This window comes from Stegostoma tigrinum, chromosome 1 (assembly GCF_030684315.1).
Source record: "Stegostoma tigrinum isolate sSteTig4 chromosome 1, sSteTig4.hap1, whole genome shotgun sequence".
Lineage (NCBI taxonomy): Eukaryota > Metazoa > Chordata > Chondrichthyes > Orectolobiformes > Stegostomatidae > Stegostoma > Stegostoma tigrinum.
The window spans coordinates 68,246,738-68,261,260 of record NC_081354.1 but is presented as its reverse complement, the minus strand read 5'-3'; the positions used below and the strand labels follow the sequence as shown (position 1 = coordinate 68,261,260).

Sequence of the window (14,523 nt, the reverse complement as noted above, 5' to 3'; positions counted from 1 at the left end):
TTAGAGAAACTGATATAACAAGGTGTAGAGCTGGATGAACACAGCAGGCCAAACAGCATCAGAGGAGCAGGAAAGCTGACGTTTCGAGCCTAGACACTTCTCTGAAATGTCAGCCTTCCTGCTCCTCTGATGCTGCTTGGCCTGCTGTGTTCATCCAGCTCTACAACTTGATATATCTCTTACTATCAGAACAGGGGCTGTCTCAAGGATCCAGGAAGGTGAGGTGGAGACTGGAGCTCTGTCAAGAAGGGGAGAGAGGCCAGGAATAAAAATGGGGACAGAGAAAGGCCTGCACCAGAAGAAGGAGTGAAGGTGGTTTTGGGTTGTGTGGCGGCCTGTACGGGGAATGGATATTAGTAGGGTGGGACCGCTGTGTTGGGAGTGTGCTGTGTGGTGGCCTACATTGGAAGCCGGCCTCCAGTTCTTTCTGGGAGTGAGGAGGGACGCCAAAGGGGAAGTGAGAGAGTGAATGAGGCCACCAGGAGAAAACTAAAGAAACAATTTTTTATTTTGCATTACAGATTATTGTACATCCTGGTAACATACCAGTTGAGAATGATATCAGATTTCTTTTAGTTCTTTATGTTGCTTAATTCATAAGATATTCTGCCTTTATTTTACAAAGAAATATGCCAATATTTTTGAAGATTGGCATTCTAGAATATCACGCTTTTTTGTTTAGAATGATCAGCTAATCTTATCAAGTCCTACCCCTTAAACTTTTAACACACTTATATAATGTTCATTTATAATGTCCTTGTGAAGTAACTGAACTTTACCCAGCCACATCACGGTCTTACTGATAAAACCCTCACTATGATTAACCTGTAAGCTTTAAAAGCTGAGTTGGGAGAAGAGATTCCGCACTGACTCGCTGGAGGAGCTCACTCTTATTAAAATATGGCATTCAATGGAACCTGGAAGGCTGAAAGAAATGAGAACTATGATAAGTTTATGGAACAGATGGGTATGACATTAAAAATTCAAATAATATGTAATTTGTAAATTTATTCAATCACAAGAAATTAATGCAAGCAAGTTTCCAAATTGTTTTCATTGCAGAAAATGTCACTAAGATAGAAAACAGTCTGTTTTGCGAGTAAAAATGTCAACGGAATTTAGTCAGTAAGAGGTTACTGTATCTTATTCTGCTAAATTAACTATTTTTCTCCTGCCATTAAAATACTTTTGCAATAGGAGGGAAAAGCCAGGTTAGCCATTACAAGTACAAAACAATCCTAAATTTTAAAGGAGCTTACTAGTGACAAACATAAATTATTGGCAATTTAGCTTCTTCATTTGTAATACATAAAGCAAATTTGTGAGAAACCAATTAACACCTGAATTGCTTACAAGTCTTCAACTGTAATTGAATAAACCTGAATATGAACACTGAATGCATGGTGTAACATTTTAAAACAATTACTGTTGCAAGTTAGCAACAGAAATTATTGTTTTTATTCCGGTTCAATATGGTTTTCTTCATGATTCGCAAAATATACTATAACCCTGTGCCTAATGTGAATTATTTGCAATGTACATATTCATGGTTACAAAGGAGAAAGGAAATGCTACAACCTGTGTTTAAAAATAGCCTGATTCTATTTCAATTTAATAACAACACAATCCTCCTTTTAATCCCCAGGAGTAAATGTGATGAAAAGAAAGCTTGCCAGCCATGATAACCTGAAGCTTACAATTCACCAAGAAGGGAATAAGTTTACTGTGAAAGAGTCCAGTACCTTCCGAACAAAAGAAATCGAGTTTACTTTGGGAGTAGCATTTGACTACTCACTGGCAGATGGAACAGAAGTGAATGTAAGAATCAGAAAGACTGTTTATTGCTATTGAGCAGATTAATTAATCTGTGCAATTAATATGATTTTCTTGGGAACAGTTGAGAAAAACTAAAGTTAATTTGTGCCTGTTCCTTGTCTAACTGCATTGTTCCTGTTCTGTCCATCCCGATATGAATTTAATTAGCTTTATCATATCAAAATTGTGTTCATTTTGGGATTAAGAGGAAGTAATTCTTTGTTCCAGGGTTCCTGGATTTGTGATGGAAACAAGCTTGTTGGAAAGTTCACCAGAAAGGACAATAACAAGGAGCTCCTGACAACAAGGGAAATTGTTGGTGATGAGCTTGCACAGGTAAATTCATTGCTGGGTGGCAGTTAGATTTTACTCATAAATAATATCATGAAGTAAAGTTTGTTTTCATATTCTAGTAAAAAGAATTGTACTGAACTTTAGCGGTTTTTTTTAAGTATTCCCTTATTTCTGTGAATTTTTGTAAATATATTTTTAAGGTCTTCATGAAGAACTTGTATTTGCAGAGTGTATCTTCAGAAAACCCCAAAGCACTTCACTACAATTCAACTAACTTTGAAGAGTAGTAACTGTTGTGTTCATAACAAATGCAAGAGTCAATATTAGACAAATATATTACAAACAGCAACTAAATATTGGGCATATTATTATTATTTTTAGTGATTTGGTTGAGGGCATTTCTTAGGCAGCAATTCTACCTGGGATCTACCATCTCCAGTTTATATGATAAATCTCCAATTGTACAACCCTCCCTTCATTACTGCATTAAAGTGCCACCGAGGTTATGAACATAGAACATAGAACATTACAGCACAGTACAGGCCCTTCGGCCCTCGATGTTGTGCCAACCTGTCATACCGATCTCAAGCCCATCAAACCTACACTATTCCATGTACGTCCATATGCTTGTCCAATGACGACTTAAATGTACCTAAAGTTGGCGAATCTACTACCGTTGCAGGCAAAGCGTTCCATTCCCTTACTACTCTCTGAGTAAAGAAACTACCTCTGACATCTGTCCTATACCTTTCACCCCTCAATTTAAAGCTATGCCCCCTCGTGCTCGCCATCACCATCTTAGGAAAAAGGCTCTCCCTATCCACCCTATCTAACCCTCTGATTATCTTATATGTCTCAATTAAGTCACCTCTCAATCTTCTTCTCTCTAAGGAAAACAGCCTCAAGTTCCTCAGCCTTTCCTCGTAAGACCTTCCCTCCATACCAGGCAACATCCTAGTAAATCTCCTCTACACCCTTTCCAAAGCTTCCACATCCTTCTTATAATGCGGTGACCAGAACTGTACACAATACTCCAAGTGCGGTCGCACCAGAGTTTTGTACAGCTTCACCATACCCTCTTGATTCCGGAACTCGATCCCTCTATTAATAAAAGCTAAAACACTGTACGCCTTCTTAACAGCCCTGTCAACCTGGGTGGCAACTTTTAAGGATCTGTGTACATGGACACCGAGATCTCTCTGCTCATCTACACTACTAAGAATCTTACCATTAGCCCTGTACTTTGCCTTCTGGTTACTCCTACCAAAGTGCATCACCTCACACTTGTCTGCATTAAACTCCAATTGCCACCTCTCAGCCCTGCTCTGCAGCTTATCTATGTCTCTCTGCAACCTATAGCATCCTTCGTCACTATCCACAACTCCACTGACCTTAGTGTCGTCTGCAAATTTACTAATCCATCCTTCTACGCCCTCATCCATGTCGTTTATAAAAATGACAAACAGCAGTGGACCTAACACCAACCCTTGCGGTACACCACTAGTAACTGCTCTCCAGGATGAACATTTCCCATCAACAACCACCCTCTGTCTTCTCTCAGCAAGCTAATTTCCGATCCAAACTGCTACATCTCCCACAATTCCATTCCTCCACATTTTGTACAATAGCCTATTGTGGGGAACCTTATCGAACGCCTTGCTGAAATCCACATACACCACATCAACAGGTTTACTCTCATCTACCGGCTTGGTCACCTTCTCAAAGAACTCAATAAGGTTTGTGAGGCACAACCTTCCCTTCACAAAACCGTGCTGACTATCCCTGATCAATTTATTCTTTTCTAGATGATTATGAATCCTATCCCTTATAACCTTTTCCAACACTTTACCAACAACTGAGGTAAGACTCACTGGTCTATAATTACCAGGGTTGTCTCTACTCCCCTTCTTGAACAGGGGAACCACACTTGCTATCCTCCAGTCATCTGGCACTATTCCTGTAGACAATGATGAGTTAAAGATCAATGCCAAAGGCTCGGCAATCTCCTCCCTGGCTTCCCAGAGGATCCGAGGATAAATCCCATCCGGCCGAGGGGATTTATCTATCTTCAACAAGGCCCAAGGCTAGAGAGCCAATTGAACATACAGCCTTTCAATTCTGAAAGAATCATACCATTATGCCAAGCAACACCTTTAACTCCAGTCCAAATCAGAAAACCGGCTTGGAAGATTTATGAAATCAAGAAATAATGTCACAATACTGTTGTAACCTGGGGATAGAGAAGTTGGATTGAGAATTTTACCAGTTAAATTTCTCTGTGCTTGCCTCAAATGATTTTCCTGCTCAGAACCATTTGAATATTTTGCTAATGGAGTGTGATTCTCACACACGTGAAGTGTAGTTTGGGGCTAATGGAGATATTGCTGAGGCTGCATGATCAATTCCATTTCGTCAGGGCCTTTCAAATGTGAATACTGAAGCATTTTTTAAAAGTCCCTTTAACTTGAAAGACAATATTTTTTAACAAAAACATCTTGTCCCAGTATTAACGTCAGCATAGAACAGTTCAACACATTTATCTTTACTGTGATGAAATGTTACCTTAGATTTAAAACCAGAGTAATGACATTTATAAAATCTCTTACAGACTTATTCATACGAAGGAGTTGATGCCAAGAGATTTTTCAAAAAGGAATAGATACCTGTTATTGTGACAACATCATTGCAATGAATTTCTAAACGTGCTCGTGTCACAAACCTGCACTGATGGATATCTAGCTCAAGTAATTTCATTAACTGTCCAGCCAATTATAATAACTGTGATGAAACAAAAACAGAAGCTAACATCTCACATCTCTCTGAAGCTTGGCAAATGCCAGTGAATGTGCCCTCATTAATACAGTGAATGAGGAGGTGCAAGGATTAAATTGTACAGTTTAAAGTGAAATTTGATGTTTCTCAACAAGAAATAAAAGTTTTCTATATTGCTAAAATGTTGTGATTGTTTATTAGCATTGTAAGAAGTACTCAATGTAGTACAATTGCAAACCCTTCCCACAGTATACATATAAAGTCTGTGGGAAAACATTTCCCCTATTCTGCTCACAATGATTACTTCAATAGTTTTTTTTAATCATAGAATCATATAACCCCTACAGTGTGGAAGCAGGCCATTCGGCTCATGATCCATCCGAAGAGCATCCCACCAAGACCCACCCCCGACGCTAGCTCTGTAACCCTGCATTTCCCATGGCTAAGCTACCTAGCCTACGCATCCCTGGATATTATGGGAAGTTCAGCATGGTCAATTCACCAAGTCTTTGGGCTGTTCAAGGAAAGCAGAGCACCCAGGCGAAACCCATGCAGACAGGGGAGAATGTGAAAACTCCACACAGACAATCGCCCAAGAGTGGACTCAAATTTGCTTTTTTTTCTGTTTATATTAATTCATGTGCTGAATATGGTTACTTTTGATCTTCATTTCATGACTAAGAAAGTTGCTTTTCGTTTGAAATTAACAACTACTGACTGCATTGCATAAGCCAAGAAATTCCGGATATGTTGGTTTCTGCTGAAACCATCTCTGATATCTTGGTTCACTGCCATCAATCCTCCTTTCTGGTAGGAGTCTAGAAAACTAATACCACATGGGAAAGGATGACCATGTAATGTCTCAGAGAGAAGATTAGCTCAATCTTGTTTCAATAGGTTTGTTTCTTAGTGCTCAATAACTAGTTACATACATGATTATCTCTTGTACAGCATTAGGCTCAAATTAAGAGCTGTTTCACATTACAACTACTAAAACTATTCAACTTTAGTGACCAGCACAGAATTCTAACAGCGTGTGAAGCTGGATGAACACAGCAGGCCAAGCAGCATCTCAAGAGCACAAAAGCTGACGTTTCAGGCCTAGAACCTTCATCAGAGAGGGGGATGGGGAGAGGGTTCTGGAATAAATAGGGAGAGAGGGAGAGGCAGACCGAAGATGGAGAGAAAAGAAGATAGGCGGAGAGGGTTTATAGGTGGGGAGGTAGGGAGAGGATAGGTCAGTCCAGGAAGACGGACAGGTCAAGGAGGCAGGATGAGGTAGTAGGTAGGAAATGGAGGTGCGAGGAAGGGATGGGTGAGAGCAAGAACAGGTTAGGGAACCAGCCCAGCCTGTCTCCACTTCCCTAACCTGTTCTTCCTCTCACCCATCCCTTCCTCCCACCTCAAGCCGCACCTCCATTTCCTATCTACAACCTCATCCCGCCTGCTTGGCCTGTCCGTCTTCCCAGGACTGACATATCCCTTCCCTACCTCCCCACCTATACTTTCCTCTCCACCTATCTTTTTTTCTCTCCATCTTCGGTCCGCCTCCCCCTCTCTCCCTATTTATTCCAGAACCCTCTCCCCATCCCCGTCTCTGATGAAGGGTCTAGGCCCGAAACATCAGCTTTTGTGCTCCTGAGATGCTGCTGGGCCTGCTGTGTTCATCCAGCTTCACACTTTGTTATCTTGGATTCTCCAGCATCTGCAGTTCCCATTATCACAGAATGCTAACAACTCTGGTTAGCTCATCTCAAAGAACAGACCTCTATATCCTCACGGACAGAGCCTACCTAATAATGTCAGTTAATCTTTTCAAATCGAGCTGCCTTATGCACAAAAAAATTGAATCAGTAATACTCTTTCTGAATGTCACTTAGGCATTGAATGTTGAGAGTTGGTAGTCGGATTGTTGATGCCCACTCGCCAGTTTGAGTAATGAAAAGTGAGAGACCTTTCTTGCCCACACTTCAGTAGCTGATAGATCATTTGAAAATGAATGATCCTGACTGAGGCAGGAATTCTTTCAGGTATGTAAAATATAAGGCAGAGGCAAGTGTGGATTTTGGACCACTGGAAAATGAGGCTGCGGAAGTGACAGTGGGGAATAAAGAAATGGTGGAGGTGTATTCACTTCTGCCTCTCAACTCTGAATGGCCTGCTTCCACACTGTAGGAGTTATATGATTCAATGATAAAAAAAAGCTATTTAAGTAATCATTGTGAGCAGAATAGGGGAAATGTTTTCCCACAAACTTTATATATATACTGAAATGAATAGAACATTGCATCAGTTTTCACGGTGGAAGACATCAGCAGTACACCAGATGTTATAACAGAGTTGAGAGGCAGAGGTGTACAGTGGCCATCACTAAGGAGAAGGTGCTGGGGAGGCTGAAAGATCTGAAAGTGGATAAATCACCCAGATCAGATAGACTACACTCCATGGTTATGAAGGATATAGCTGAGATTGTGGAGACATTGATGGTGATCTTTCAGAAATCACTGGTGTCAGGGCAGATTCCATTGGACTGGAAAATAGCCAATACAACACCACTGCTGAAGAATGGAGAGAAGCAGATGACAGAAAACTATTGCTCAGTTAGCTTGACCTCAGTTGTTGTTAAGATTCTGGAGTCCATTATTAAGAACGAGATTGCAGTGTACTTGAAAGTACATGGCAAAATAGGGCTGAGTCAGCATGACTTTAACAAGGGGAGGTCATGCCTTTTAGAATTCTCTGAGAAGGTAAAAAGCAAGTTAGACAGTAGATGTGATCTATTTGGATTTCCTGATGGCTGTTGACAAGGTGCCACAAAGGAAAACGCTAAATAACATAGAGTCCATAGTGTTAGGAGCAAGGCACTGGTAAGGATTGAGGAATGGCTAAATGGCAGAAGGCAGACAGTGGGGATAAACAGGCCTTTTTCAGGAAGGAACCTGGTCACTAATGGAGTTTCATAGGGATCTGTGTTGAGACCCCTCAATAATGAATTCAGTTATATGTTAATGATTTAGATGAAGGAATTGAAGGCATTGTTCCTAGGTCTGCAGATGAAACAAAGGTAAGTGGAGAGGACAGGTAATGTTGAGGAAGCATGGAGGTTGCAGAAGGACTTGGACAGGCTAGGAGAGAAGTGGCAGTTGCAATAAAAAGTGACAAAGTATGAGGTTATGCCTTTTGGTAGAAAGAATAGAAGCATCGAATTTTTTTTTACAGGGAACGGCTTTGGAAATTTGAAGCACAAAGGAACTTAAGAGTCCTAGGTCAGGAATCTCTTTATAGTTAACAGGTAGGCAGTTGGCAGTTAAGAAGGTAAATGTAATGTTAGCATTCATCCCAAGAAGGCTAGAATAGAAAACCAGAGATGTACTGCTTGGACTGTATAAGCCTCTGGTCAGACTGCATTTGAAACATTTGTGAGCATGTTTGGGCCTCATATCTAAGGAAGAATGTGCTGCTGTTGGAAGTTGTCCAAAGGAGATTTATAAGGATGATCCCTGGGATGAAGGGCTTGTCTTATGAGGAGCATTTGAGGACTCTGTTTCTGTACTTGATGGAGTTTAGAAGAATGAGGAAGTTCTTTTTAAAACTTACACAATATGGAGAGCCCTGAAAAGATACAGAGAAGATGTTTCCACTAGTAGGAGACACTAGGATGTGGAGGCACAGCCTCAGAATGAAGGGCCATTTAGAACTGAGATGAGGAGGAATTCTTCAGGAAGTCAGAAGGTCTCATTGGCGCAGCATGGTGTGGAGGCCAAGTCATTGAGCTAACTTAAGACAGAGATAGATTATTTCTTGATTAGCAAGGGGATCAAGTGTTACGGGGAAAAGGTAGATGAATGGGGTTGAGAAGCATATCAGCCATGATCGAATGGTGTAGCTGGCTCACTGGGCCAAATGGCCTGCTTCTGCTCCCCTACCTAAAGACTGCCTGCATGGTTGGAAGTGACTACGGACTTGAGCAGCCACAGAATCATGGCCCAGTCTTTGATGTGTAGGAAACAATTTAAGAACAATCAAATCTGGAAAAGGGGCTTACTATTGCTGATTGACACTCATGTAATGGTTAATTTTCTGTATTCTTTAACTCCAACTTGCCAAACATACTCCATCAAATTCTTGATTGATAGGGAGTCAAAAGGTGTAGAGAGTTACCAGAGTAGTAAAGTTGAGGCTACAATAACCATGACCTTACCAAATGGAGTTGCTCAAGGGGTTGAATACCCCACTCCTAACTTGTATATTTATACATTACCTCTCACCCAGTCTTCACTTGCTATGAATCTCATTTATTCATCAACGGCTTCCCCTCGTCTCAATACTTATATTATGAGGTACATCTCAAAGTCAGCCTCATTGGATGTCCTGTTGCCATTCATTGGGAGAATACGTGACCTTCAGCTCTAGTTTTACTCACTGTGGGAACAGGGAGTGTAAATCATAAGTGAGAGCTTTTCCAGCAATTTCTGTTTTTGTGAATAATTTAAAGAAGTTGTACTTCATCAAAGTGAAGAACCATCACATTTTTCCACTTACACCCCACCTCCCAGAATTTTTCCCACACAATCAACTTATCTATAGCCATTTGCATCCTCCTAATACACACTTCACAACACACTTTCCTACATATCTTTGTGTTATTTAGAAATTTAGCTACAGCGCCTTTACTCCCCTTACCTAATACATTGATACAATTTGCGAAAAGCTCAGGCCCTTGCATAGATCTATACAAGACACTACAGTCAAAGATAATAAAGTGTGAAGCTGGATGAACACAGCAGGCCAAGCAGCATCTCAGGAGCACAAAAGCTGACATTTCGGGCCTAGACCCTTCATCAGAGACGGGGATGGGGTGAGGGCTCTGGAATAAATAGGGAGAGAGGGGGAGGCGGACCGAAGATGGAGAGAAAAAAAGATAGGTGGAGAGGAGAGTATAGGTGGCGAGGTAGGGAGGGGATATGTCAGTCCAGGGAAGATGGACAGGCCAAGCAGGCGGGATGAGGTTGTAGGTAGGAAATGGAGGTGCGGCTTGAGGTGGGAGGAAGGGATGGGTGAGAGGAAGAACAGGTTAGGGAAGTGGAGACAGGCTGGGCTGGTTCTCTAACCTGTTCTTGCTCTCACCCATCCCTTCCTCGCACCTCCATTTCCTACCTACTACCTCATCCTGCCTCCTTGACCTTTCCGTCCCGACCAAGCGGAGGCCTGGGGACCGCTTTGCAGAACACCTCCACTCGGTTCGTAATAAACAACTGCACCAACCAGTCACGAACCATTTCAACTCCCCCTCCCACTCTTTAGATGACATGTCCATCATGGGCCTCCTGCAGTGCCACATTGATGCCACCCGAAGGTTGCAGGAACAGCAACTCATATTCCGCTTGGGAACCCTGTAGCCCAATGGTATCAATGTGGACTTCACCAGCTTCAAAATCTCCCCTTCCCCCACCGCATCCCAAAACCAGCCCAGTTCGTCCCCTCCCCCACTGCATCACACAACCAGCCCAGCTCTTCCCCTCCCCTCACTGCATCCCAAAACCAGCCCGGCCTGTCTCTGCCTCTCTAACCTGTTCTTCCTCTCACCCATCCCTTCCTCCCACGTCAAGCTGCACCTCCATTTCCTACCTACTAACCTCATCTTGCCTCCTTGACCTGTCCATCTTCCCTGGACTGACCTATCCCCTCCCCACCTGTACTCTCCTCTCCACCTATCTTCTTTTCTCTCCATCTTCAGTCCGCCTCCCCCTCTCTCCCTATTTATTTCAGAACCCTCACCCTATCCCCCTCTCTGATGAAGGGTCTAGGCCCGAAACGTCAGCTTTTGTGCTCCTGAGATGCTGCTTGGCCTGCTGTGTTCATCCAGACTCACATTTTATTATCTTGGATTCTCCAGCATCTGCAGTTCCCATTATCTCTGATACTACTTTGCCAAATACTGGCAATCAGAAAATGATTATGCACTTAAAAGGTGTAAAAGATTCGAATGCTATGGAGTGGGATACAAAAGATGTGAGGCATTGCTTTGTTGTTAAAGGAAATCATTGCTGCAGTAATGAGGGAGGATGTCTCAGAAGAGTTTTCAACCTTGCATGTAGCATAGAAATAAAAAAGGGGCAGTTTACTGGGATTATACCATTCGCTTCCCAACAATCAGAAGGAGATAGAGAGGCAGATATGTAGGCAAATCACAGAAAGGTGTGAGAGAAACAGGGTCATAGATGTAGGGGATTTCAAATTTATTAACATTAATTGTGATTGCCTTAGTTTGAAAGGATTAGATGTAGTGGATTTTTCAAAGGAGACCGTTTTGCATCGTAACGTAAATAATCCAACTAGATTTAGGGCGCTGCTTGGCATAATCCCAGGGAAAGAAGTGATTAAAGTTTCAGTGGGTGTGCATTTCGGGGATAGTGACCATAACTCTGTAAGACTCAAAAGTCACTATGGAAAGGTACAAAGACAGTGCAGAATTTTCTGAATTGCTGAAAGCCCAATTTCACTATCATTAGACAGGATTTGGCAAACATAGACTGAGAGCTGATATTTGCACACTAACCTACATTTGGAAAGTGGAAGTCCTCTAAAAGTATTTTAGTGAGAATTCGGGGCCGGTGCTTCTTTCAGAGCGAAGAGCAAAGGGAGCAAATCTAGGGAACCTTGGATGTCAGGGGATACTGAGAGTTTAAAAGAAGGAGGAGGAAACACATGTCAGCTGCAGCATTTAAAAAACATGGGAAGCTCTTCAAGAATATAGAGAGAGTGTGGGGAGTTGCTTAAAAATATAAATTAGGAGGACAAAGAGGTACCACAAAATATCTTTGACAGATAGGATCAAGAAAAACAATGCAAGCATTTTATAAGCATACTAAGAATAAAAGGAGTACCAGGGAAAGAGTGAGGCCTATTAAAGACTGAAGGGGGTACCTGAGCATGGAGCCAGAGGAAGTGAATGAGTTGTTAAATGAATACTTCTCATCTATATGCACTGAGGAAGAGGTATTGCAGCCGAAGATTTCATTAGTGATGCTCCAGAACATGTTAAGATTAGTAAGGAGGAGGTACCAGATGTTTTAATGAGCATACAGATGCTAAACACACAGGGCCTAATGCAATGTATCCCAGGCTGCTATGGGAGACAAAGGAGGAAATAGCTGGGGTTCTGGTGGAAATATTTAATCCTTTGCTGGCACAGATGAAGTGACAAATGACAGGAGGATAGTTAGTGTTGTTCCTTTGTCCAAGAATGGCAACAGGGTTAGGCCAGTTAATTATATACCAGTTAGTCTGATGTCAGTGGTGGCGAATTCTGAGGGACAGGATTAATCAATGGTGGAAAGGCAAAGATTGATCAGATAAAATCAGCATGGATTTGTTGAAGGGAGATCCTGTCTGACTAATTTTATTGAGTGAGCCCAGGGGATCTGAGGCAAGTTGAGAAACTGGATCCAAAATTGGGCTTGCGAGTAGGAGGCAAAGTTATATGGTGGTGGGATGTTTTTGTGATTGGAAGTCTGTGATCAGTGGTGCGCCACAGGGCTCAGAACTGGGACCCTTGCTGTTTGTTCTGTACTTTAATGACTTGGATGTAAATTTACAAACATAATAGCAAGTTTGCAGATGACACAAAAATTAGCCGTGTTGTTGATAATAAGGAGGATGGTTTCAAGATAGTCTGTTACAGATCAGCTGAAAAATCGGGCAGAGAAATGGTAGATGGAATTTAATCCTGATAAGTGTGAAATGGTGAATTTTTGGGAGGGCTAATACGGCACGGATGTACACACTGAATGGTGGGTCCGTAAGGAGTGCTGAGGAACAAAGGGAATTGGTGTATAAGTCCATGGTGTTAGCACAGGTAGACAGGGTAGTGAAGAAGGTATACAGGATGTTTGTCTTTATTGATCGGGCATAGAGTATAGGAGCAAAGAAGTCTTGTAACAACTTTATAAAATATTGGTTAGGGCACAGATGGAATACTCTGTGCAGTTCTGGTCAGCACACTATTGGAGGAACATGATTGCACTGGGGATGGTGCAGAAGAAATTCACCAGGATGTTGCCTGGGATGAAAAGTCTGAGTTAGGAAAAGATTGGACATGCTGGATTTGTTTTCTTTGGAGCAGAGGAGGCAGACAGGGGATCTGATTGAGGTATACAAAATTATGAAAGGCAATAAACACAATAGATTGTGAGAATCTTTTCCCTACGGCAGACACATCTAAGACCAAAGGGCATAAGTTTAAGGTGGAGATTAAGTTGTTGAGTAGAGATCTGAGAAGAAGCTTTTTCACCTTGAGAATGGCAGAAATAGGAACATGCTGTCTGAGAGGGAGGTGGCCGACAGTATGCTGGCAACATTTAAGAAGCATCTGATGATTAGTTAAAATGCCAGGGCATAGTAGGCTGTGGACCAATCCCAAATGGGATTAGTGTAGTTTGTTAGTCAGCATAGACATGGTGGGCCAACGTATTTAGAACATAGAACATAGAACAGTACAGCACAGAACAGGCCCTTCAGCCCACAATGTTATGCCGACCATTGATCCATGTATGCACCCTCAAATTTCTGTGACCATATGCATGTCCAGCAGTCTCTTAAATGACCCCAATGACCTTGCTTCCACAACTGCTGCTGGCAACGCATTCCATGCTCTCACAACTCTCTGTGTAAAGAACCCGTCTCTGACATCCCTCTATACTTTCCACCAACCAGCTTAAAACTATGACCCCTCGTGCTAGCCATTTCTGCTGGGAAATAGTCTCTGGCTATCAACTCTATCTATGTCTCTCATTATCTTGTATACCTCAATTAGGTCCCCTCTCCTCCTCCTTTTCTCCAATGAAAAGAGACCGAGCTCAGTCAACCTCTCTTCATAAGATAAGCCCTCCAGTCCAGGCAGCATCCTGGTAAACCTCCTCTGAACCCTCTCCAAAGCATCCACATCTTTCCTATAATACGGCGACCAGAACTGGGCGCAGTATTCCAAGTGCGGTCTAACCAAAGTTTTATAGAGCTGCAACAAGATCTCACGACTCTTAAACTCAATCCCCTTGTTAATGAAAGCCAATATACCATATGCTTTCTTAACAACCCTGTCCACTTGGGTGGCCATTTTAAGGGATCTATGTATCTGCACACCAAGATCCCTCTGTTCCTCCACACTGTCAAGAATCCTAACATTAATCCTGTACTCAGCTTTCAAATTCGATCTTCCAAAATGCATCACCTCGCATTTATCCAGGTTGAACTCCATCTGCCACCTCTCAGCCCATCTCTGCATCCTGTCAATGTCCCGCTGCAGCCTACAACAGCCCTCTATACTGTCAACGACACCTCCGACCTTTGTGTCGTCTGCAAACTTGCTGACCCATCCTTCAATCCCCTCATCCAAGTCATTAATAAAAATTACAAACAGTAGAGGCCCAAGGACAGAGCCTTGTGGAACCCCACTCACCACTGACTTCCAGGCAGAATATTTTCCTTCTACTACCACTCGCTGTCTTCTGTTGGCCAGCCAATTCTGTATCCAAGCAGCTAAGTTCCCCTGTATCCCATTCCTCCTGACCTTCTGAATGAGCCTACCATGGGGAACTTTATCAAATGCCTTACTGAAGTCCACATACACCACATCCACAGCTC

The 14,523-nt window shown here is 42.3% G+C and overlaps 1 protein-coding gene across 1 annotated transcript; it reads left to right on the top strand.

The window, feature by feature from the left end:
• The first annotated feature begins 851 nt into the window (after positions 1-851).
• fabp2 (fatty acid binding protein 2, intestinal) lies at positions 852-5,031 on the top strand. Its single transcript, XM_048538304.2, has 4 exons — positions 852-967; positions 1,646-1,818; positions 2,044-2,151; positions 4,718-5,031. The coding sequence occupies exons 1-4, from the start codon at positions 901-903 to the stop codon at positions 4,766-4,768; spliced, it is 399 nt and encodes a 132-aa protein (XP_048394261.1). The 5' UTR covers positions 852-900; the 3' UTR covers positions 4,769-5,031.
• Positions 5,032-14,523: the final 9,492 nt, after the last annotated feature.